Genomic DNA, 25,696 nt, shown 5'->3' with positions numbered 1-25,696 from the left:
CTGGACTGACCTATCTCCTCCCTAACTCCCCACCTACACTCACCTTTACTGGCTCCATCCCCGCCTCTTTGACCTGTCTGTCTCCTCTCCACCTATCTTCTCCTCTATCCATCTTCTATCCGCCTCCCCCTCTCTCCCTATTTATTTCAGAACTCCCTTCCCCTCCCCCATTTCTGAAGAAGGGTCTAGGCCCGAAACGTCAGCCTTCCTGCTCCTCCGATGCTGCTTGGCCTGCTGTGTTCATCCAGCTCTACACCTTGTTATCTCTTGATTCAGGTAGGCTCTTCCAGTGGCTTTAAGAAGAGCCCCACCACCTTGCTAGCCAGACTTTACCTCATGGTCTGTCCATTGGAAGCCCCTCTCAATGTTGGTACAATGCCCACTGCAGCAGGAGGTGGACCCTGATTGAGAACATCCTTGGCAGTTCCACCATTTCTGTTCTGCTAATGGTAATATGCCTTTGTAGAGGAAAGGCTTGGTTTCCCCTCCCAATACCATCTCCTGCCACATTACCAGCCCTCCCATCTCCATGTCCATCTCTAGAGGGTTTCAGGTCAATAGCTTTTCATCAGTACTGGAAAATGTTAGAGATGTGACAGGTCAAAAAAAGTGGAGAGGGGGGAAATAGGAGAGTGGATGAATGGATGAAAGTGTGGGTTTGTGATAGGCTATAAGGGAGAAGAGCATGTTTGATAACGATTCTGCTGTTGCCACTCACGCCATCTCTTGACTCATCTTTTCTTCTTTTTATTGTGCCGTTATCATCATGACGTGCTTTGCACTATCATACCTTGCGTCAGCTAATCTTTCCTGCTTCCAGCGTTATCGCTTGTTGTTCATTCCTCCACTTCCTTTTTTTAATGTCTATACACATGCTATAACCTTGTTACAACTCGGGCTAGTTCCAATGAAAGGGCAGAAAGCTGAAATCTTCATTTTGTTTCTCTTTTCACAGATGCTATCTGGTCATCTGAGTATTTCCAGCATTTTCTGATTCAATGTTTAATAATTCTACTTAACCTGATAATTTTTCAAATTAAAAATTGTTGTTTACCTGAATAATTACCAAATCTAGGGAACATTCAACTTTGATGAGTGAATCATGGAATCCTCACAGTGTGGAAGCAGGCCATTCGGCCCATCGAGTCCACACCAACCCTCCGAAGAGCATCCCACCCAGACCCAACCCCTGTCCTATCCCTACATGTCCCATGGCTAATCCACCTAGCCTACACATCCCTGGACACTATGGGCAAGTTAGCATGGCCAATCCACCTAACCATAGTCACTCAAGGCTGGAATCAAACCTGGGTCCTTGGTGATGTGAGGCAGCAGTACTAACCACTGAGCCATTGTGTTGAATGTAGTTCTGTAAGAATGCCACTGTTCCCACATACATTTCCCATGGCAGCAACTCGACCAATCAGAATGGACTTCCTTTTTTAAATTTAAGCAAAACCTAGCGGATAACTTTTCCCTGGTGCTTTCTCTATGGCAATATTTTATTCAGTTAGAGTCTACCAATGAGCATCCTTCTTTCATGCAGTATAAATTGTTGTTCCCTTTGAGAATTGGTGTTCTTGTATTTATCCTAAAAAGTGCAAGACAAGGGCTTTGACAGCAAGTTTCATTTCTCAGCGCTACAACTTTCCTGGACCCTTAATTCTGGTGCAAAAACAGAATTCTCCCTTTTCTATTTGAAATCAACTAATTGCTTTCTGAAGCTTCCACAGCAAACGGATTAATCTCATATGTCATGTGTTACTCAAAGCTTTGCAGTTTCTGGAATAAATAAATGGAGTCAGCCTTTCTAGTCCTTACCAGCAATTACTATATTTATGTCCTTCACAATATATGAGTGTTGCTTTCACTTATATTTATAAAGGTGGTTTTGCACACGTATAAAATTACGAGGAAGGGTCACTCGACCTGAAACGTTAACTCTGATTTCTCTCCAAAGATGCTGCTAGACCTGCTGAGCTTTTCCAGTAATTTCTATTTTTGTCTCTGATTTACAGCGTCCGCTGTTCTTTCGGTTTTTATAAAGTTTGAATGCTGCTGAAATTGCTGAAGCTTTTCATCTTGCAGTCCTCAGGACATTTCACAAGAAAACAAATTTAAAGGGAAAACCATCATTTGTACTGCATAAGAGAACTAGATGGTTGGCAGACTGAGTCTCATTGGTAGAGGCTTTGCCATGGAGGATGCATCTATTAATTTTGATTGACAGTTAATTGCCATGCTTTGTTTTGATCGGACCGCAAAATGTGTCTTTTTTTCAGCAATACTTGAATTCTGTACTACCAAATGACAAAAACTAAAATTCCATAATTTATTGGGTCAGAGTGCCATCCATCAAATGTTTTATATAAAATGAAAACCTCAGTACAATTGAAGCCAATGATCAAGTAACTGCAGTACCCAAAGCACAGCAATGTTTTTATATTAATGCTTTTATACTTCCACCCAATATGTCAGCCACCAATTCCATCCAAAGAGGATGAGCAGGGCATCATTAGACATCTACCAACACATTTTCAATTCCATAGGCAGGGTTTTCTTTGAGTTTCAGAACTTGAATGTCAGAATTGAGTGTAGGTCTGTAGCTCACAATTGTCAGGTGCCAGACTAGGAGAGCTCTTTCCACACAAAGTGTTAGGAGAAGTCCCAGTGCAGCCAGTTAAATCAGAGGTTTTGCAGCTTAAGAGCCTTAGCAGCCCACTAGGAGAATTAAGCATTGCTGAAGCCTCAAAATGGAGGATTGTCAACTTTCAGCCCCATTAATTTCTCCAGTACAATTTTCTTACTAATGCTAATTTCCTTCAACTTCGCATTCTCCCGAACCAGTAGGATCTGTAATACTGTAATTTCTTGTATCTTCCAGAGTGAAAACAGACACAAAACAATCATTTAGCTTCTCTGCCAGTTCTCTATTCCCCAATATAAATTCTCCTGACTCTGCTTGTAATTGACCCACATTTGTTTTAGTCAAACATTTCCATTTAATGAGCCTAAAGAAGCTTTTAAAGTCTGTTTTTACATATTTTCCTAAATTGCATGCATATTCTGTCATCAACTTCCTTATCAGTTTCTTGGTCCTGCTTTGTTGTATTCTTAAAAAGCTCCCAAGCCTCAGATTTGCTGCTACTACTAGTAACTTTATAGGTCTTTTCATTTAATCTTATACAATCCTGAACTTCCTTTGTTCGCCATAGTTGACTGACCTCATAAAGAGGTACTCAATGTTTTTTAGCCATGGAGATTCAAAAGTAAGAAAACAACACTAACGCAACATTCCCAAAAGCTTTACAGCCAATAAATACTTCCTGAAGGCTAGCCATAATTGTAATGCAGGAAACATTACAGTTAATTTATGCACAAGATCCCACAAACGGCAACATGACAATAACTAGATAATTCTTTCTTATAGAGATGTTAGTTGAGAGATAAGTTTTGGCAGGGAACCTGGAAGAACTCGTCTTCTTCATACTGTGCCATGCAATGTGTTACATCTACTGAGGAAGGTAGAACGTAGAAACAGGAATACATCATTTATCACCTAGAGCCATTCAATGAGATGTTGGACAATCATGTGTTACATCTACCGAGGAAGGTAGAACGTAGAAACAGGAATACATCATTTATCACCTAGAGCCATTCAATGAGATGTTGGACAATCCACAACCTAACTCTATACTCCACATTTTCCCATATCCTTTTGTACTTTTAGAAAACAGAAATCAATCAATCCCAATCTTAAAATTAACAATTGATCTCATATCAACTGCCATTTGCAGGTAAGATTTCCAAGCTTATCACCCTTTGTAGAAGTGATCCTCAATTTCATTCCCTAAAGGTTGGCTCCATTTTTTTAGGCTATAATGTCTCATCCTACACTCCTAAACCAATACAAATAGCTTATCTTAATCTGTCCCCTTAATAGTTTGAAACCTTTGATCAAATCAGCCCGCAATTTTCTTAATTACAGAGAATAGGTTGCCTTGTAACTTTTCCCTTGAACTCCAGGTACCATTTTACTAAGTCTACACTGATTACCTCTAAGGCCGATATATCCTGGTTCCCAGAGCTGTTGTAATGTTGGTATAGTTGGTCCAGTGTACAGCTGTATAACTGAAGCACAACTTCCAGCCCCTTGTATTCTCTTAACCCCCAGTATAAAGGACATCATTGCATCAGCCTTTTTGATTATTTTCTGTACTTGCTCATGACACCCTGAACGACACCTGAAGGGTATGTGACCCATGGGTTTGTTTGGAACTTTGGATCTCTGACATTCCACCATTTAGAAATTGCCTTAGCTCCACCAATTCATGCATCAATGCATCAGCATTGAAATTCATTTGCTATAATTGTCTCCTTTGGGTAATTTATTGCTATCTGTTTGTACTATAATTTTGTACTCGCATGTACATCAGACATTTGTAACCTGAGTGTCATCGGCAAAAATTGGATATGTGCCTTTCTATCCTGTCACGTATGTAGTTAGTCAATAATATGAATAGTTGAGGCTCCAACAGCTTCTTAGGGGAGAACACTGATCATATTCTGCCAAATAAATTACCTTCCCTTTATCCTAAACCCGTCTCCTGCCACTCAGCCAATTTCCTAATCATGTCAATACTTGGAGATTTTGCATTAGATAACAGTCTAACAGAGATTTTATCAAATGTTCCTGGAAATAGATAATTGCAAATAACATGCACAGACATTTTCCTGTGCACTATCTATGTACATAAACGGAGGATGAGTCACTTATTTAACATCTCATGCATAAACAGCACTTCCAATAGTTCAAAACTCCATCCATACTGGGCTTGGAATGTCTGCCCAAATTCTGTGCTCAAATATCGGAAGTGGGACTTGAACCCACAGCCTTCTTTTGTAGTTTGAGCCATTCAAGTTTGAGCCAGATACCAAGCCGGTTGTGCAGCTCCGCAGAAGATGGCTACACCCTGCTTTTGGCAGCATTTTCTGTAATGCTGCTCAGAGGCTGTTGGATGTCTCAAAAAATGTGAAATTTGTTAGATTTGTTAGCAGATTCATTTGCTGATAAAGACATTTGCTTAAGCCTTAAACACCTCCAAGCGTCAATGTTTATTAACAAAATCTTTGTGTCAGCTGAAGAAAAAAGTTATTTGTTTAATCAGCAAGATATTTAAGGGTTTCTTCCCTCAAAAGTTCATACCATTTTTCTCATTACTTGCTCTGTTTTGTTTCTTGAAAAGTCCAGCTGTAATATCTGACATGAACTAACTCTCTGCTCAAATTGTATGATACACATGACCAGAGTCTAATGATAATGTATGTATGTTGGAGCCAGTGGTAAGACGGTAAATATCGGGGAAACAATTAGACCATTCATTTTGTTTTTTTTCCCATATTGCTGCCAAGGTCTACAGTGCTGGTTTAGGACTGTACCAAACAGCTGTAAAATCAGGGTGGAATCGAGGCTAGTACTTTTCCATTCTTTGTGGTCAAAGCTGAAAGTCTTCTTTCATCGTACTGTAACCTATATACATGCTTGCAATCCGTGGGTCTGCAGCTGAGACACAGGAAGCGAGTATAGAGCTTGATATTGCCAATGCAGGAAAGGCCAGGGAGGTGACAATTTGGAATGGACTCCAGACTGAAGCTCATGAGTTTGACAACTTAAGGAAAATGAACCCAAAACACTTTGCAAGCGTAGTGATTGTGTAATGTCTGTGTAGATTTGACCCAACTTGCTTTGCCCGACACCAAGCCAAGGTCACTATTTTTTCAAAATATTTCATAAAACAGTACTCACTGCCCGCACACCCACCTCCATCCTACTGCACTACCTCATCAGTGTGGAGATTGAATATCGAGATGTCCTTGAACTTCTAACCATTTTCTTGTGGATCACTGCATCTTATTTCACACAAACAAAACTTTATGAACATTCAAAGAAACAGACTTATTTTGTTTGGAGACATTGTCAAACAATACAAATGGCTCTCCTGTGGGTTACCACTCTGTGGAAGGTGCTTTCTTACACTGAGCTTTTGAAGTTTCTCTTTTCAGTAATGTGCAGCCAGTCCTGAAACTATTTATTGTCCTCATTTGTTTTAAAAAAGCAATATTAGTCACGCATTTGACAAGTCTAACTTATTCAAGTAAAAGTGGAGTGCACTTCAAATGATTTCACTGTAGAGCAACTAATGCTGCTCCAAGAAATTCATTGAGTTTTGAAATAAAGCTGCACTGAGCGTGAAATGATGATTTGGCACTGAGAGTAGTATTTAAAGATAAATGCCTGTGCAGAGTTGGGCATATGCAGTAATGAATACCAAATGTCCTGGTTGAGTACAGTACCTTCATCTTATGTTAGTGCAGTAAACTTTACTGCTTAGAGCAAAGGAGGGATGATGTTGAAAATTATCACTGGCTGTTTTACAGGATAAAATAGCTAATGGCAATTTGATAACCCATTTCATATCTCTCCCCCATCTCTGTTCCTATGAATCACAATTGACATTATTCCACAATCAATTTCTACCTCCATAATTCCTTTCCTATCATATAAATGACGTATAGATAAACAAAAAGCCATGTATAGATCTTTTCAAATAACTTCCAGTCAGAAGTATGATATTGTGCTTCGTTCCCTTTCTTGAATTAAAATCATGCAACAACCAAATATCTAATTTTTTTTCTACTTTATGAAACTTAACAAGACACAATCTGTAGATGTTATGATCCTGGTAAGGTCCAATAAGGCTTAAAGAAGAACTCTGAACAATCAAACATTTAACTGACGGACCAATGCCGCAAGACTTACATTTTAAAAAACATTGTATATATAAAAAGAAATTGAACAAAGTAAGTGCCGCTAATTTAACACAAACCTATAAGGACTTGTGTTATAAACTCAGTTCTACTTTTCCTCGCGCTGCCCAAGAGAATCTTTATCTAATGGAATGTTGAAGGTTTGTTCTGGAAGCAATCCAGAAGGTATGCCACAGCTCTCCACAATTTAACTTAATTCACCTTAGCATTCCAGTTATTCCTTGAGGTATCAATTACATGGGGCTCCTTCCATTAGCTTTTAGCTGAACAATCCTCCATTTTCTTTCAAGAACTCATGTCCCTGAACTCTTCAGCTACTTGCCCTAGCTTTGAATGTTCATAGGCTGTTTGCTTTTCCTAGACTTCTCTGATATCCTCTGTGTAACTCTTTCTATATTAATTGCTTTCTGTCAAAAGACTTTCAGGATCACTATTGATTTCTACCATTAGCCACAAACTAGAGCAAATCTTCCAGCTGCCTTTCCCTGGTGAAAACTAAGCTAAACTAAACTGAACTGAACTGCCTGCTTCTGTAGCCAAATACACAGATAGTTTAAACAAAGGAAACTTCCACTCCCACATTCCACCTCCATGACCTTAGCATGCCCTTGGATACTGTCAAACAGAAATGTAAAGGGAGACAACAAGGTGCAGGGCTGGATGAACACAGCAGGCCAAGCAGCATCACACGAGCAGAGAGGCCTAGACCCTTCATCAGAAATGTAAAGGAATGGCTTTACTTCCCATGCTAATGTTTGAATCTGTAATCTATTTGAATAATTTCTATTGTCAGTGGTGTTTTACCACTCTTTGTCCAAATTCCCAGGTTCCTTATAATAGAGAAGGGTTATTCATTGTTCAAGCTCATTTCCACGATCAAAAAACTCTAACCTTGCAATACAAACATAAATGTAAACTTTTAAGTAGAATAAACTGAGGCTTGGTTGCTTATCACTTTTTTTTCAATCAGATGTCCTCACATCTAGAGTTAGAACTTTAAATTTTATAACTTAGTTAAATTTTAAAATAAATGAGTCGTGATCTAGATATTTGCAACGGTCTGTTCGATGCAGAAGTGAACTTCTGATTGAAAATGAAGGGCTGAATTTTGTATCAACAACAAAACAAAGGAACTCAAAGAAAGCCTCATTCAAAAGTCTAGTGGTTGTTATGGTGTGAATTGTACTTCACTGTCGATGTTGTAGTTTGTAGCATTCTTTATTTGACTTCCCATCATGGTGCTGCAGCGATGTCATCAAGCTGGCCAGGCTACCAATCATGTTTCTTGGAGACAGCCAGCCATGAAACAAAAAGCACTAATCATCAAATCACTTTTTAAACCTTTTCCAGAGAATGAGGTAAAGATTGGGGCATATAGACAATGTAGAAGCTGACGTATCATGAACAAAGATTTTTATGACTAATCACGGTATTTTCTTAAAAAGATTTAACTAGAACTAATTTTTTTTAAAAATCATGTTCAAAATAGTAATCAGTCATAATAGAGACTTGTAGTAACACCCCACAATTATAAAATTATTTTCTCAAATAAAAGCAAAATACAGTTAATGCTGAAACCCTGTAATAAAAACACAATGTGCTGGAGAAACTCAGCAGGTCTGACAGCATCTATGGAGGGAAAACACGGTTAACATCTGAAGTTTGACATGACCCTTCTTCAGATGAAGTCATGTTGAACACAAAACATTACCTCTGTTTCTCCCTCTCCAGATGCTGCCAGATCTACCGAGTTTCTCAAGCGGTCTCTAAGTTTATATTATACATTTTTTTTCCCTTCAGTACTAGATTGATTGCTCAGAAATAGTCATTACTCAATTGTAATGTTAGTGAAAGCTGACAGTTTTCTGTCAAAATGGTGTAAATTCCAGGCTATAAGCATCAGTTTACAAGGTAATCTTTCAACCCTGCACAACAACTAGCTATAACTCTAGAGCAAACTGCTGTCAGTCTAAAGCAACCTCTGATAACAGTCACTGAATTGACCTCTGAGATAGCAAGAACTGCAGATGCTGGAGTCAGAGACAACACATTGTGGAGCTGGAGGAACGCAGCAGGCCAGGCAGTATCAGAGGAGCCGGAAAGTTGACGTTTCGGGTCAGGACCCTTCTTCAGAAATATCAATTTTCCTGCTCCTCTGATGCTGCCTGGCCTGCTGTGTTCCGCCAGCTCCAAACTGTGTTGTCACCGAATTGCCCTGTTACCTGTGGGGTGAAATAAAGAGTGCACACATTTGCTTGGTTCCTGTGCATGCATGTATTTCAGCCTAAACTAGCATCGTATCTACTGTGCCGTTGCACAGTTCCAAATTGACATTTTAAACATTTGCCAGCTTTGTGAGAAATAAATTCACCTCATTCTTTTATTTTACATGCTGGAATGTTCTGAATTGTATGTCTCAAATGAAACAATCAACAGCCACAGCCATCTTTCAATCTGAAAGCTAGCTTTCCATTTTTGCAAGTTGAATTCAAAAGTCTCAATGACAGTGCGGCTAGAATATGGTCAATTGTCTAATTTCCAGCCTCCATCAAAACTGGAAGGGGGTAGGCTTTGATCAGGTTTGGGTTGCAAATTTGATTTTCAAGACTTCAAGCCTCCACTGAGCTGGTTCAGTTTTTTTAAAAGGTCCCATGTCTACGTGGAATGCATCTCAAATGCAGCAAAGCTGCAGGGTATTAACACATGTTAACATTTTGCCCTGCGCAGTTTACTAAATTCGTAAATGAGGTTTATGAGCAGAGCATTTATGAATTTACTCAAGCTAACACACAAATGGAAAGGTCAATAGCCAACCTTCTGTAGGCATTGTTTACACAAAGTTTCTGGACATAATTTCCAGAAAGAACGGAGCAGTTTTACTCTAATGGAATTAATGAATGCATTAACCTAATTCATCTAGGTTAATTTTACTCTCCATTGAAATCAGCAGATATGGGGCAGAATAGAAAATCAGAATGATGAGAGAGAGACTGTGCTGTGGATTAAATCATGCATGTCAAACTGCTGACCTCTTCATCTTCTTCAGCTGTGTGCCGCTATCCACTTGGGATGTCGGGTCGGAAAATCCCAGATGAAGACATCACAGCTTCCAGCCAGTGGTATGATTCCACTGCAGCCAAACACGGAAGGTGGGTACACACTTTGCCTGCAGTTTCGACTCATTAATCGGTGGGATGGGATTAATACAGTGGCTATGCAATAGGGTTCCTGCTGGGACAATGTCAGGACACGTTTTTAAGGTCTCAGGATTTGTTTGTGTTACAAGATAGGAAAATCAGAGGGGAAATTCAAGGCTGAATGATGCCTGAACAAAACGCATCAGATCTGTAAGCAGAAGTTAAAAGAAACAGCAGGTCATTGCTTCGCGAAAACTTGTGAAAACAGAAATAACTGTGCAGACACCAGGGGCAGAAAAGAATGCAGTGATTAAAAATGGACAGAAACAACAAGACGAAGACAGATAGTATAAAATAAAGGATACAACTGTCAATGAGTGCAGCGGGATCTGGGTCTACACGTGGGCAAATCATTTAAAGTGCCAGGGTCAGTTCAGTAGGTGGTTAATAAAACATGTGGGATTCCTAGTTTTACAAATAAAGGCGTCAGCCAGGACTTTTCTTCCAAGCTGTGTCTCACACCCCCCAAGGGAAAACAGGCACAGGACTCAGTTTTCATGTTGAGGGGAGGGGCAGTGAATGATCAGGTGGTGGGTTCTCAAAACTGGACAGCCAATCAGGAGCCTTTCATCTTGAAAAGAGCAATAGACTGTATTAGTGCATACGTAAGGGAGAGATTTCTTCAAAGTGGCAATGCCCACTATCCTACCTTTTCAAATTTAAGTTTCAAAACTGAGTCTTGGAGTGGGGCCACAACAGTGATGGGTGAGCCTCTCTATAGGATGGACCACATCTGCCTCGGCTTTCAAGTAGGCAGGAGGGGCCTCTAGGACTGCTTGGAGCATTGCCCCCCATTTACTCCTTCCTCCAACCACCCATCCCGCACTAGTCTGCTGCTGGGAGGCCACCTTCAGGTAGCTAAACGGCCCCCGACTCCATTCCCTCTGTCGATGCAATCTAGAGGCCAAGTGCAAATTTCTCCAATAATTGGCTCGATAAGCTTGATCTTAATGATCTGTGTCAGCTGCATGCAACACACAGGTGGGTAGTCTGCTTACATCCCACCTCCTCAAAAGTGGCCTGGAGCAGGATTGAGCTGTGGAATTGGCACATGAGCACGTGGGGTAATTTTAGCACCCTGTCTGCCTTCGATCCTGGACCCTGCATGAGGCTAATCATAGAATCCCTATAGTGTGGAAGTAGGCCATTCGGCCCACTGAATGCACACTGACTCTCCAAACAGCTTCCCCCCCCAATCCTATCTCTGTAACCCCACATTAACCATGGATAGTCCACCCAGCCTACACATCCCTGGACACTATAGGCAACTTAGCTTGGCTAGTCCACCTAACCTGCACATCTTTGTACTGCAGGAGGAAACCAGAGCAGTTGGAGAACATGCAAATTCCACACTGACAGTTGCCCAAGTCTGGAATTGAACCCGGGTCCCTGGCGTAGTGAGGCAGCAGTGCTAACCGCTGAGTCACCATGCTGACTGAAAATCAAGCTACAGTGTGAAAGCCTGGAAATGATGATATAAGCCTTTAAAAAATACTAGTTTGGTCTCAGCTGGAGTATTATTTGGGCAATTTTGGGCCCTTTATTTGAGGAAGGACATTACAGAAAGAATACTGAAGGAAATCATAAGAATCGCTCCAAGGATAAGGGACTTTAATTACGTGGATACATTGAGGAGCAGGAGTTGTTTTCCTTAGCGAAGAGAAGGTCAAGAGAAAAATTGATGGAGATATTCAAAATCTTGAGGAACCTAAATGGAATAAATAGTGAGAAAGTATTCCCATTGGTAGAAGGGTCGCAAGTGAGAAGGTGCTGCTTAAAGTTGATTGGTGAAAGAACAAAGACAATGAGTCAAAACGTTTTTTATGCGGCATGGAGTTAACATCTGGAATGCACTATCTGAAAGTACAACAAGGCAGATTCTAAAGCAAACAAAGGGAATGCTGGAGAAACTCAGCAGATTTGGCAGCATCTGGGGTGAGAGAAACACAGTTAACACTTAAAGTCTGATTTGACTTTTCTTCAATGCTCTTCTAGTTCCGAAGAAGAGTTGTGCCAGAGTCAAAGCATTAACCCTGTTTCTCTCTCCACAGATGCTCCCAGACCTGCTGAGTTTCTAGAGTATTCTCTTTGTTAATTTCACATTTCTGGTATCCGCAATATTTTGGTTTCATTAAAGCAGATTCTACCCTGGCTTTCAAAAGGGAATTAGATAATTATCTGAAGGGAAATAAAATGTAAGCATGCATGGATAGGGCAGGGGACTGGCTGAGTGGCTTTTGTAGAAAGCACAATGTGTTAGATTCTATCTGTACTGCAACTATTCTATGATTCCACCCTCCCCATTTCCACCTTACTGTTTACTTACACCAGCCCTGATGTCAGTACTATTTAAAGCTTTTCAATTTGAACGCTACCCATATTCTGCTACCCATAAGCCAAAGACTGACAAATGCTCTTTTGACAACCCGTAGACTGGATTTTGAAGAAGGGGACGGAGCCTGGTGTCCAGATGGTCCTGTAGATCCTGAGGACATGGAATTCCTTCAGGTTGACCTGCGAACTCTGCACTTTATTACCCTAGTGGGCACTCAGGGGCGCCACGCTGGGGGTCATGGCAATGAGTTTGCTCAGATGTATCGGCTTGACTACAGTCGAGACGGAAACCGATGGAATTCATGGAAAAATCGACATGGGAAACAGGTAAATACAGCTACAAAGGCACGCCCAATATTTTACCGCAGCAGGCAATGGGAGCAGGTGAAACCATTGTCCAATGCTGCTTAGTAACATCTAATTCATTCCGCTCCAACACAAATGGTAAGTAAAAATATTATAGTTACATTTAACTCTTTCAAGCTTCAGTATTTTTCTTTCAACTAAGTGCGTCTGAAATAAATTAGGCTGAATAAATGTATTTTATTTCAGGTAATTTTGACTTTGGGTAAATTGAGATTGAGAAATTGTATCAGGCAGGCTTGATCATCTAGAGTCAAATAACCCCGATGTGTCTGAGTTAATCTCTCAGTCACATTTCCTGTGAAAAGAAAGCACAACTTGTGTCTTTTACTAGGGTATCTTCTTCCCTACCTCTGGCTTTATTCCTTACAAGCCAATTCTAGGCCCTGTCCATTTCTTTTTCACCCTTCTCCTCTCTCCCTCTGTAGTAATTCTATCACCAGCCCCGATCCCCTTTAACTACCTACCTAAGGAGTTAGGAAGGAGCCGGGTCATGACCAGGAACCACATGGTAGGAGCTGAACACGCGGGTTGTGTCCTGCAGCGACGGCGGATCGAGCGTGGGCCAGAGCAATGCTGATGGATCAAGGGTGGGCCGGCAAGAGCAGGCCGATGAGGCAGCGGCGGCGAGATTGGGCCGGTGAGGCAGCTGAGAGTGGGACGCTGGTGGAGGCATAACATGGGCTGGAAAGCCTGGAGCGGGACTCTGGTGGAGGCAGGGGGAGAGCTGGAAAGCCTGGAGTGGGACTCTGGCAGAGGCAGGGGGAGAGCTGGAAAGCCTGGAGCGGGACTCTGGTGGCCTGGAGTGGGACTTTAGTGGAAGCTTGGCAAAGGCTGGAGAGCCCTCAGTGGGACTGCAGCAGTGGAAAGGAAAGTCAGACCGTCTTAAGTTATCTTTTTTTTCTTATCTTATTCTCAGTTAATATGAATGTTGCCATGTATTTACAGCAAAGTTACCCACTTTTCACTGTATTTTTACACTGAATACACGTGACAATAAATGATTCAATTCAATTTTGAGGCTGAGATTTGAGGTAGGCAGTTTGCTCCCATGCTTTGGCAATGCTACTCTATAGCAACAGTAAGAGGAACTGTGATTTCTCATATCTATAAAATATAGAGTACAGCATTGAGAGTGGTGGTCCATGTTAGCACACCTCCCATTCTCCTCTCCTCCACACTACCCCACAGCTCTAAAATTGGAGCCAAAAACTCTCTTATAGAACTCTCTCAAATGTCTAACTCAGAGGCAAGAGTCTTTGCCCAAACACTTGAAGTGAGTCGCTGAAAATCCTACTCTGTGGACATAGGCTTTGTTTCATTTTTGTGTTTTCTTCGTCTTTAGGTAATTGAAGGAAATGTAAACCCATACGATGCTGTATTGAGAGATCTGGAGCCACCAATGATAGCCAGATTCGTCAGGTTCATACCAATTACTGATCATTCCATGAGTGTATGTATGAGAGTGGAGCTCTATGGATGTGAATGGCTAGGTAAGTGCATAGACAGTCTCAAAAAATAAGACTGTATGTAGAAGGTGGACTTTGATCAAAGGTTTTCAGGATCTTTTCATATATTCCACTTCCTTCTAAGCAGCCATTGTTGGATTATTACACCCATGGTGCACCAATGCATTGTAACATGTTCAATATACCTGTCCTTTATATGAGTGTCTTTAAGTATTTGTGTCTATGTTTGCAATATCATCAAATGTTTATAAAGCACAGTTAATGTAACAAGGCACTTCACAGGAGCATTAAATCTGACAGCAAATCACTTAAAGTGATGTAAGGGCAGAAGGCCCAAAGTTTGGTAAAATAAGGCAGTTTTAAACAGTGTCTTAAAGGAGGAATGGGGGTTGAGAGACAGAGAGGTTAAAGGAGAGAATTAAGTTCCAGGCAGTGAAGACCCAAATGCCAATGGTGGAGTGATTAAAACTAAGGCTGCTCGTAAGGTCAGTTTCTAAGGAGCACAAGTAACTTTGAGGGTTGTATAGAAATAGAGCTTGTCACGTGAGGAGCAGTTGAGGACTCTGGGTCTGTACTCGGTGGAGTTCAGAAGAATGGGGGGAATCAAATTGAAACTTACAGAATACTGAGAGACCTGGCTAGACTGGACGTGGAGAAGATGTTTCCACTTATAGGAGAGCTTAGCATCTGAGGGTACAAACTCAAAGTGAATGCACGACACTTTAGAACTGAGATGAGAAGGAATTTCTTCAGCCAGAGTGTGGTTAATCTGTGGAGCTCATTGCCATAGAGGGCTGTGGAGGCCAAATCATTAAGTGTATTTAAGACAGAGATAGGATCTTGTTTAGTAAGGGGATCAAAGGTTATGGGGAGAAGGCAGGAAATTTAGGTTGGGAAATACATTAGCCATGATCAAATGTCAGAGCAGACTCAATAGGCCCAATGGCCTAATTCTGCTCCACTATCTTATGGTCTTACGGTCATGAGTGAATTTGAAAACAAGAATTTTAAAATCAGTTTGTATGTATGTGGGTTTATGTTTAAATGTAAAAGTGTGATTAGATATGTGTATACACTAACATCAGTTTGTCAGGGGATGTAACAAGAAAAAAGGATGCAAATACCAGATTCTTCCAAGATGACCCACCTTTAGACTGGTACAAAATGAGTTTTACCTAGTTGTTGGTTGGTAAATCCAAAGCAATTCTGCCAACAGTTTGTTACTTTTGTAGTGTTTCACCCTTATAGGTGATGTCTTGGAGTGTTTTACAGCATGCAGGGGGAAAAAATGACGTATAATAAGGGGAAAGAAATTTATAAAACATTATGTTTGTGGCAGATCAAAAAAAGCACATTGGAAGAGAAAGGTTTGAAAGGAGCTTCTGAAAACAAAGAGGTGGGATTTTAAAGGTGGAGATTTAGGGAGCTGAGGGATCTGCAGCTTAAATAAAAATTCTGCTCCAACCATTTACTCTGTCTATGAATTCCCCACGGGTGAAAAGTAAAAGTGCAACATCTTTGCAAAAAAGGTATTTGAGAAAGAATTATAATGTATCCTGATGTCAGTGTAGATTGAAATGATTCATTAAGTTATGGATTATGTTACATTTGTGACAAAAATGATGAAAATTCTTCTGGTTTTGCATACAAAAAGCAAAAATTGTTGAATAACTTTTCATCAAATGCTGTGTCTTTAATTGAGATTCACACCCACATTTCTATTAGGGAGGGAATTCCAGAATTTTAACCAGCAATGATAATTCACTTGCAAGTCCAGATAGTGTGAGACACAAAAAGGAACTTGAAGGTGATACTGTTCCTCATGCTTGCTGTCATTGTCTAATTGAGATACAATCTTAAACAAATCTAGAACTCTTCTCCTGACCCTGGTTGCCAGTGAATCACTTTCAAAACAATTCCTCATTGTGGTCCTGGGAAATCTGCATCATATGACCTCTGTGATGACAGCAAAAATTTGGTTTTGCCAAAGTGCAGTCGAGACTCAATTATTGATTAATATCAATAATTTCTCTATAACTGGAGATTAAACCACATTTTGGGCATTCTTCCAGGTACAAGCCTCAAAACTTCTGTAATGATGCTGATTGGCAGTTCAAAGGGTGACCTTGAGATTCATAGTCTTAAGGCAATCGATCTGTTTTCCATAAATTAACATGGGAGCTTTTAGTCCCTACATTCTAACATTGTGAATAATAAAAGCAAATGGTTGCATTCGCATGACACCTTCTTATATTGTCAGGACACCCCAGAGTCGCTGTGACCAAAGACTTACTCCTGAACTTACGTGGGACAATACCAAAGCTGGGAAGATATAATTGTCAGGAAAGTGACAGCAGGCTGCTACTCAGTCTCTAGAAGAGAGTGCTTAGAGGGTTGACCTGCTAAGGGCCTTTAAAATTATGGAGGGGTTAAATGTAGAAAGATGTTTCTCTTATTGGGGGATTTCATACCAGATTTCATAGGCATAAGAAAGATACTAATAAATTCAGTAGGGATTTGAGGAACAAATTCTTTACAGAGAGAGTAGGTAAAATGTATAATTTCTTACAACACGGAGTACTGATGGTGAGTAACGTAAATATCTTTAAGGGATGCTAAATAAGCAAGCAAAGGAGAAAGGAGCAGGAATTCTGGTCACATTAGGTAAAATAAGGTGCAAGGAGATTCATGAGGAGCATGAACAAAGGCACAAACTCATTGGGCCAATTGGCCTGTTTTTTTTAATGAATTCCATATTATTCTCTGAGCTTCAGTCATTATTATTGGACAAACACAACAACCGTTTTGCAAAAAGGTGAGCTCCCACATACAGTCGGTTGAATGTTGATGGTGGTTGAAGAAAAGGGGCTTTCAAGGATTTGGGAGTGGATGTGCATAAAATTCCTCCTATTGATGATTGTGTGGTAAAGTGTACACAAATATAAAATGGAGCATTGCCATTATTTTTAAATTAAATTTAGACTAAAGGAATTCTATTGGCATTGCTTCATTAAGCTAAGGATACAATTGAATAGGATATGTTTTAACTCCTGAGCCTAGCTGAACACCTGGGCAGACACTCCAGGCTGTACATCTGCAATGTCCAGTCTGCTTTAATACCTGGATCTCATTGCAATACAAACCCTTACCAACTGGGGCAGTTTGCTGCAATTGAACCTGTACATTGCAGGGGAGGCGATGGCTTAGTGGTATTATAGCGGTATGAATATAGAGACCCAGACAGTGTTTTGGAGACCTGGGTTTGAATCCTGCCTTGGCAGATGGTAGGATTTGAATTCAATAAAAAGAATCTGGAATTAATAATCTAATGATAATCCATTGTTGATTGTTGGAAAAACCCATCTGGCTCACTAATTCCCTTTAGGGAAGGAAACTGCCATCCTTAGCTGGTCTGATTCCAGACCAACAGCAATGTGATTGAGTCATAACTGCCCTCTGGGCAATTAGGGATAGGCAGTAACTGCTGCATAGCCAGTGATACCCTCATCCCATGAACGAATAAAAAAAAATTGGGAAGCCTAGCAAGGTTCCTTTTGGTGGGAGGACGGTGGAAGTTTCATGAACACAGGATTGGAGGAGACATGGGCATCAGTTGCCCAAGCTATTTGTTGTGGTGTCTGGGGGGCATCCTGTGCTCTTCCTGGCCCCTCAAAGACCATTTTGGTTTCTACTTACCTAAGGAGGGCTGGCTCTTCTGCCCTAACCACTTCCAGTCAGCAGAGTTTCTACAGCAGATGGCTCACTCACTTAGCTTTGCAAATAGCTTTGGAATCTTAATGATGCGATGGATAAACATCAATTCCTGAGATTTAAGGAGGCTTTACAGTGGAACTAAATTAGTAAGCAGACCCACTTTGACTTTAATTATCATATCATTCAGTTTGCTATAAGTGAAAGGAGCTAAAATGCACACCAAATTGTGCATCATAGTGAAAGCTCAGTGAGCAGTAGTTGTATCTTTGATTTCTCCTGGTTATGTTTTTGTACAGATGGTCTGGTGAGTTATAGTAATCCAGTTGGTCACCAGATTTTCTCACCCAGGAGCCCCACAGTTTATTTGAATGATTCAGTCTATGATGGTGCAATCAGTTCAAGGTAAGATGACCTACATTTTGAAAAATTTCCTTTACTCTACTCTCCAAGCATGTTGTTTTTAACACTATTTTCAGCCTTGTCTATCAGAATTGGTCTCACTGAAGTCAGGATTATGTACATTAGCATGAGTCGAGGTCCTAAGGACAGAACTCATATTAAAAATCTGTCCGTTCTAAAGAAATTTGCTTGTTATACAGTTTTATTTTTCTCAAATTCTCTGCAAAATTTCAGATCCTTATTAAATCAAATACTCAGTATCCCAAACGATGGTATGTTCTGACCTGGAGGTGGTGCTGATCACAGTCCATAAGTTAAAATCACTTGAGAATTTAATTCTTATTTTGAAGCAGTTCTATTTGTCTGACAGCAGGATGTGGTGTAGAATAAAGAATTTTTTTTTGAGGATTGGAACCTAGAATTGGAACCTCACCGAACAGGCTTTTCACAAGAAGCGCAAATACCATAAAATAAATTAGTTTGTTGTATATTCTGACTCAATTCTTCAGTCAGTCATTCTGTTTTATTGAATTGCAATGATAACTCCTCCCTACCTCTGTAACCTATTCTTGCCCTACCATCTCTTGAAAAATATGAACAACAGATTAACTTTTTATTCATCTCCATATGACCATAAGATATAGGAGCAGAATTAGACCATTTGGCCCATCGAGTCTGCTCCACCATTGGAACATGGCTGATATGTTTCTCCACTCAGTTTTCCTGCCTTCTCTCCATAACCCTTGATCCCCTTAATAATCAATAACTTATGTATCTCTGTCTTAAATACATTCAATGACTTGGCCTCTACAGCCCTCTGCTGCAATGAGTTCCACAGATTAACCACCCTCTGGATGAAGAAATTCCTCTTCGTCTCAATTCTAAAGGATCATCCCCTCACTCAGAGGCTGTGCCCTTGGCTCTTCGTCTCTCCTGCTAGTGAAAACATCTTCTCCATGTCCACTCTATGCAGGCTCCTCAGTATTCTGTAAGTTTCAATCAGATCCCCCCTCATCCTTCTAACTTCCATCAAGTACATATCCATAGTTCTCAACCGCTCCTCATATGACAAGCCATTCATCCCTGGGATCATTCTAGTAAAACTTCTCTGGACTCCCTTCACATCCTTCCTTAGATATGGGGCCCAAAACTGCTCAAGATATTCCAAATACAGTCTGACCCTTATACAACCTCTGCAGTAGATTTCTGCTGTCGTATTCTAGCCCTCTTGAAATGAGTGCTAACATTGCATTTGCCTTCCTAACAGCCAACTGAACCTGCATATTAATCTGAAGAGAATTCTGACCTAGGACTCCCACATCCCTTTGTGCTTCAGATTTCCAAAGCCTTTCCCCATTTAGAAAATAGTCTATGCCACAATTCTTCCTGCCAAAGTGCATAACCTCTTTCCCACATTGTATTCCATTTGCCACTTCTTTGCCCACTCTTCTGCAGTCTCCTTGGTTCCTCAACACTACCTGCCCTTCTACCTATCTTTGTGTCTTCTGCAAACCTAGTGACAATGCCCTCAATTCCTACGTCCTGATCATTAATGTAGAATGTGAATAGTTGTGGTCCCAACACAGACCCTTGCAGAACTCCACTAGTCACTGGCAGCCATCCCGAAAAAGACACCTTTATCCTCACTCACTGCCTTCTGGCAGTCAGCCAATCCTCTATCCATACCAGTACCTTGCCCCTAACACCATGGGCTCATCTTATTTAGCAGCCTCCTGTGTGGCACCTTGTCAAAGGTCTTCTTGAAATCCAAATAGATCATGTCCACTGGCTGTCCTTTGCCTAATTTGCTCATTAAGTCCTCAAAGAATTCCAACAAATTTGTCAGGAATGACCTCCCCTTGACAGAGTTGTGCTGACTAGTGATTATTGGCTCTTAAAGGTATTAGAAAATTGGATGTAATTTTGTCTAAAAATTAAATTCATGAACCAAACAATGATTACAGCACAGAATCAGGTCATTTGTTCCATCAAATCTGTGCCAGCCCTCTGCAAAAGCGATTTAGTTCGCTTCACACACTTGCCCTTTCCCCCTATCCCTGCAATAATTTTCCCTTCAGGTGCTTGTCCAATTCCCTTCTGAAAGCCAGAATTGAATCTGTTTCTATCAATCTCTCAGGCAGTGTGTTCCTGATCCTAACTACTCGTTATCTAAGATAACAAGGTAGAGCTGGATGAACACAGCAGGCCAAGCAACATCAGTGGAGCAGGAAAGCTGACGTTTCGGGTCTGGACCCTTCTTCAGAAATGCTGCTTGGCCTGCTGTGTTCATCCAGCTCTACCTTGTTATCTCAGATTCTCCAGCATCGGCAGTTCCTACTATCTCTAGTCGTTATCTAAAATGCTTTCCCTCATCAAAGCCCCCCCGCCACTTTCCTTTGTTTGCCAATGCCGTCATAATTTTTCATCTTTTAAGAAAAGTCTTGGACCCACTCCTCAATCCCTAAAACTGAATGCAATGTTCAGTCATATTGGCATTAGTGTTATAGTTTTAGCATCAGTGCTGCACACAAAGTGACAGAAAAAGCTCAGTAGAACTACAGTAATGGTGTGAGACCAACTACACAAAGGTTAATTATGATATAATGATATTGGGATATCATGATGTACATGATGTATTCATGCAGTAGTGAATATAACTCCAGACCTTATTAATGGCAATTTACAACACTGCCATGCAGTGGCAACACAGCCAGTTTCTTAAAATGTTTAGCACAGTGCTAACTTAAAAAGTATTAAACACTGGAGTACTTTATTGCAGTGTTTCCTTCAGGGTTTTTTTGAAACAGCAACTGCCCAATTAAAGAATTGAAAATAGACCACAAATACCATTAACCCTTACTGTTTCTGTTTCTTTTTGAGGAAAGTTTATAGTGAGATATTATTAGAAAAATAATTTCGAAGATGGATTATGGCATAAAAATAGAAAATACTGGAAATGTGCAGCATGTCAGGCAATATCTGTAAAGTGATAAACAGAGCTTCCATTTCAGGTCAAGAGTCTTTCGTTAGAAAAGCACAATTGCTTCGTTTGTAACTATTCTGTGTACTTGTTTTCTCAATCATCTGCCTCTTGGTAAAATAAATAAATGCCTGTGATGGATGCAAAAAAATTTGGTATCTTCGCATTGAATCCCATAAACGACATAATGATACTTACAGTATTTTAACCCGAAGTATATTCTATTCTTCTATTTTTGTATAAGCCTCATCATTGCCTCCTTGTTCCTAGGATGGTTTCAGAAGGACTTGGTCAGATGACAGATGGCGTCTGGGGTTTGGATGATTTCACACAGAGTCACGTATACAATGTGTGGCCAGGGTATGACTATGTGGGATGGAGGAATGACAGCTTTGAAAATGGCTATGTACAAATTCTCTTCGAGTTTGATCGGATCCGAAATTTCACAGCAATGAAGGTACCACCTGCTCTCTATTTCTTTTTAAATGTCATTCTTTCAACAACTGTTCGATGGTTAGAGGTGTTCATGCATCTTATTGGACCAACAATAATATGCATTTATTCAAAGTTTTACCATATTGGAACTTTCCAAGCTGCTTTACAGGAGCATTATTAAAGCAAATTGGACATTGAGCCAATGAAGGAGATATTAGGACAGATGTGCAAAAACTTTGGTAAAGAAGTAGGTTTAAAGCTGTGTTTTAATGAAAGAGAGTGAGGTAGAGGGCTTGAGGTTTAGGAATTCCAGAATTTCAAGCCTAAGCATCAAAAGGCATAGTCACTCATGGCAAAGCAATAATAAGTATTTGGTACACAACTGAAGGCATAAGGAACGTTTGGAGGTTGTACAGCTGGAGAAGATTATAGAGTTAGGGAAGTGTGAGAACATAGTGGGATTTGAAAACAATGATGATTTTGTTTTAAATCGAGGTGTTGTCAGTCTGGGAGACCAAGAATCAGGAGGAAAAGGATTGCCTTTGTCACAGCCCACCATCATTAAAGAACATGGACTCCCAACGGATCTCAACTGTAATAATAGCAGGGGCCTGACGAGCCCACCTGAAATGGACCTCCTGCTCAGCCTTATAAGAATTGACCTTCACATTTCCTTTAGTAATACTGTCAAGGGCAGATCATAGAATCCCTACAGTGTGGAAGCAGGCTATTCAGCCCATCGAGTCCACACCGAATCTCTGAAGACCTTCCCACTCAGACCCGTTCCTAAATTTCCCACCCTAGACACTGTGGACAATTTAGCATAGCCAATTCACCTAACCTGCAAATCTTTGGACTGGGAGGAAACCACAGCACCTGGAAGAAACCCACGCAGACATGGGGAGAATGTGCAAACTCCACACAGACAGTCGCTCAAGGCTGGAATCCCTGGCACTGTGAGGCAGCAGTGCTAACCACTGAGCCACCATGCTTCCCATGTCAAAGCCACAATGCCACCCAATTTCAAAGCCAGTCATGGATGCTTCCACTGATTGCATGAACACAACAGGAAAAGATGGTAAAGAAAGCAGTAGCAAAGGGAAATAATTAAAAATGCCAGTGCCCTTCTCCCCCATCCCCTTGCCGGCTCAGTGAGTTTATCCAGTGAACTTAAACGTGTTCCAAGCTCCATTCCCAGTCTGTGTTCAGTTTACCCTATTTTATCAAGGGTCGCAAGAGGGTCTCTCCCTACTTCTTGCTATGATTGGAAAGACCAGCCTGAATTCCTGATCCTTATGGCTATTCAGTATTCAGTACCCTATGGGTGTTCACTAATAAGGACCTTAGGAGCACACATCACTTTAGTTGAATAGTATCTCTGTGGGCCGCCATCTTTGATAAGATGCAGCAGAGCAAATATTCCCATTGTTAGTTGTTAGTTGTGGCTCACTTCTCAAGTCAAAAGGTTCTGGGTTCCTATCCCATTCAAGAGACTTGAGGACAAAACCTACCCTAACACTTCAAGGTGGTGCTGAGGGAACACTGTCTTTCAGATGAGGTACCATTTTGAGATGATCTTTTGGTGGGGCTGGAGGGTGAAGGGTCTGAAATGATTCACTGGGACTGTTGAGAAAAGAACAGGTCAGATATCCCTCAGCCAGTATCGAAAATAGCTTCATCATCTCATTTACTTGATTTCTGTTTGTGGGATCTTGCTGTGCACACACTGGTTTCCACAATTCCCTACATTACAACAGTGATCGCACTTTAAAAAAAGTACTTTATTGTCTGCAAAGTCCTTTGGGACATCCTGGGGTTGTGAAAGGTGTTGTATAAATATTCCTTTCTTGTACAATTGTAACTCACATAAGGTTTCCTGCTTTCAGAAGAGGGGAAGATGGACTGAAATTGGCAAGTTAAATTTTTATTTTAAATAAAAAATAAATTCCAACATCTCTTAGTAGTTATTTTTAACAATACACAGATGGGAAAATTTCTTGCTTCTAAATGTATTTTATCCCCTTTTTTCCTTCTCCTTTTAGTATGGTTTGACGTTTATTGAGAAAGTTATAAATTGTTATTGTGAACTTCTATAGCAGCTAGAATTAGAAAACCAAGTGCCCATGTAATTATAGTTCTTTATGGGACTTCACAATGTCATGATTCAGATATTACAATGAGTAATTCCACAGCTTCCAGCATTCAAAGTTAACAAAAGGATACTCGTACAGAACAGACTTAAAACTTGTGTGCATTATGATCATATAGCAAGGAAATTCTTGGTGAAGGACTTTAACAGCAGAGGCTGCTTAAAGCATGAAGCTCCCACCCTTTTATTCATTTCCCCTGTCTTCCTTTTGGGAACCAACACTGGCTCCCAATACCTTGATTTGAAAATCCTCATCCTTGTTTTCAAATCTCTCCATAGCCTCTCCTCTCCTGTTTCCTCCAGCCATATAGTCTTGAGATCTTTGCACTCTGCTGATTCTGGTCCCTCGAGCATCCCCAGTTTTAATCACTCCATCATTGGTAGGCAGGCCTTCAGATCTCTGTAGCCTCACCTCTGGATGACTCCCCCTACACCTCTCTATCTAACTTTTTTTCCTTTAAGGCATTCCTTATAACCTACCTCACTGGCCAAGCTTTAAATCATCAGGCCTTTTTTCAAAAATTCATTCACTGGATTGAGAGCATTGCTGGTTAGGCCAACATTTATTGCCCATCCCTCATTGTCCAGAGGGTAGTTAAGAGTCAACCACATTGCTGTGGGTCTGGAGTCACACCTAGTGCAAACCAGGTAAAGGTGGCAGTTTCCCTACCTAAACAACATTAGTAAGTCAGATGGGTTTTTCCCCAACAATCAGGAATGGATTCGTGGTCATCATTAGATTCTTAATTCCAGATATTTATTGAATTCAAATTCCACCATTTACCATGGCAGGATTTGAACCCAGGTTCCCGGACCATTACCTAAGCCTCTTGATTACCAGTACATGGATAATAAGACTAGGCCATAGCCTCCCCAATATCACCTTCAGTGGCACCTTGTCAGGTTTTGTTTGGTTGCACCTTGTAGGGTGTTAAAGGCAGTATACAAATGCAAACTGTTCTTGTTGTTCAATCACCATCTTTTCTATCCATGGCACGCAAACATGAACATGGAATGGTTAATTTGTTCAGTTGATTCTCATTTGAATATATTTTAGAAGCTGTACAAAATTGTGAAAGAGTGAATTCTTCAATTAAATGTCAGGTTGGCACAAGAACATCTTATTAGCATTCAGTGTCGCTAAACCCCAATCTACAAAAAATGAAACACTTGAAAAATTTGTTAAGATAGTGTCATCATTACCAGCATTAACTGCTTAATAGCCTATCAATTACAAACAGGTGAGAATTTTGTCCTCATTTGCAGCGATTCTGCATCACGTACCTTATTAGAATTAACCAGGTTTGAGCGAATGAAGTCAAGTCCTGTAGTAATTAAGCTCTCCAAAGCTCTAGAAAATAGACACAGCTCATAACTAGACATAAACCGAAATGTCTGAAGTGTTGACCTCAACTAATATGCAAAAGTTGCGACTACAGAGGTGCAAGGGAAACTTCAGCACATTAGTTTTAAAGTTGCCATGAGTAGATAGACACCAATGCACTCAAGCTTTTCCCCATAACTACACAGGTAGTTCTCCAATAACGTGATAGTTGCATTCTTGTGTGACCTTGTGCTGTAGAAAATCACGTTATAGGGAAATTGCTATACCTGTACAGCAGAAAGTTTGCCTTATCCAAACAGAGTCTACTATTCATCAAACGCATTACAGCCAATTTGCGTTAATGAAACACACATTATAGCAGAACTACCTGTAGGTATTAGCTTTTATTAAATCCACACCAAACAGGCAGTGCAATGGAGAAGTCAGTAGGAGAACTGAGCTTTGAGTTCTTCTTCTGAAATAATGAGAATTTGAATAGCTCAT

At 40.6% G+C, this 25,696-nt stretch overlaps 1 protein-coding gene across 7 annotated transcripts in view; it reads left to right on the top strand.

The window, feature by feature from the left end:
* The window catches only part of ddr2a (discoidin domain receptor tyrosine kinase 2a), a 148,705-nt gene that overhangs the window by 97,560 nt on the left and 25,449 nt on the right, over nucleotides 1-25,696 (top strand). For all 7 annotated transcript variants that reach the window (XM_048601872.1, XM_048601868.1, XM_048601870.1 and 4 more), the window contains 5 exons: nucleotides 9,875-9,977; nucleotides 12,458-12,686; nucleotides 14,068-14,215; nucleotides 18,202-18,307; nucleotides 21,555-21,741. In XM_048601872.1, the coding sequence (XP_048457829.1) occupies nucleotides 9,875-9,977; nucleotides 12,458-12,686; nucleotides 14,068-14,215; nucleotides 18,202-18,307; nucleotides 21,555-21,741 (773 nt within the window). The remainder of the gene's footprint in view (nucleotides 1-9,874; nucleotides 9,978-12,457; nucleotides 12,687-14,067; nucleotides 14,216-18,201; nucleotides 18,308-21,554; nucleotides 21,742-25,696) is intronic.

Source organism: Rhincodon typus, chromosome 10 (assembly GCF_021869965.1).
Source record: "Rhincodon typus isolate 14 chromosome 10, sRhiTyp1.1, whole genome shotgun sequence".
Classification (NCBI taxonomy): domain Eukaryota; kingdom Metazoa; phylum Chordata; class Chondrichthyes; order Orectolobiformes; family Rhincodontidae; genus Rhincodon; species Rhincodon typus.
Note: the sequence above shows the minus strand (reverse complement) of the source record. Positions and strands in the feature narration are given on the sequence as shown.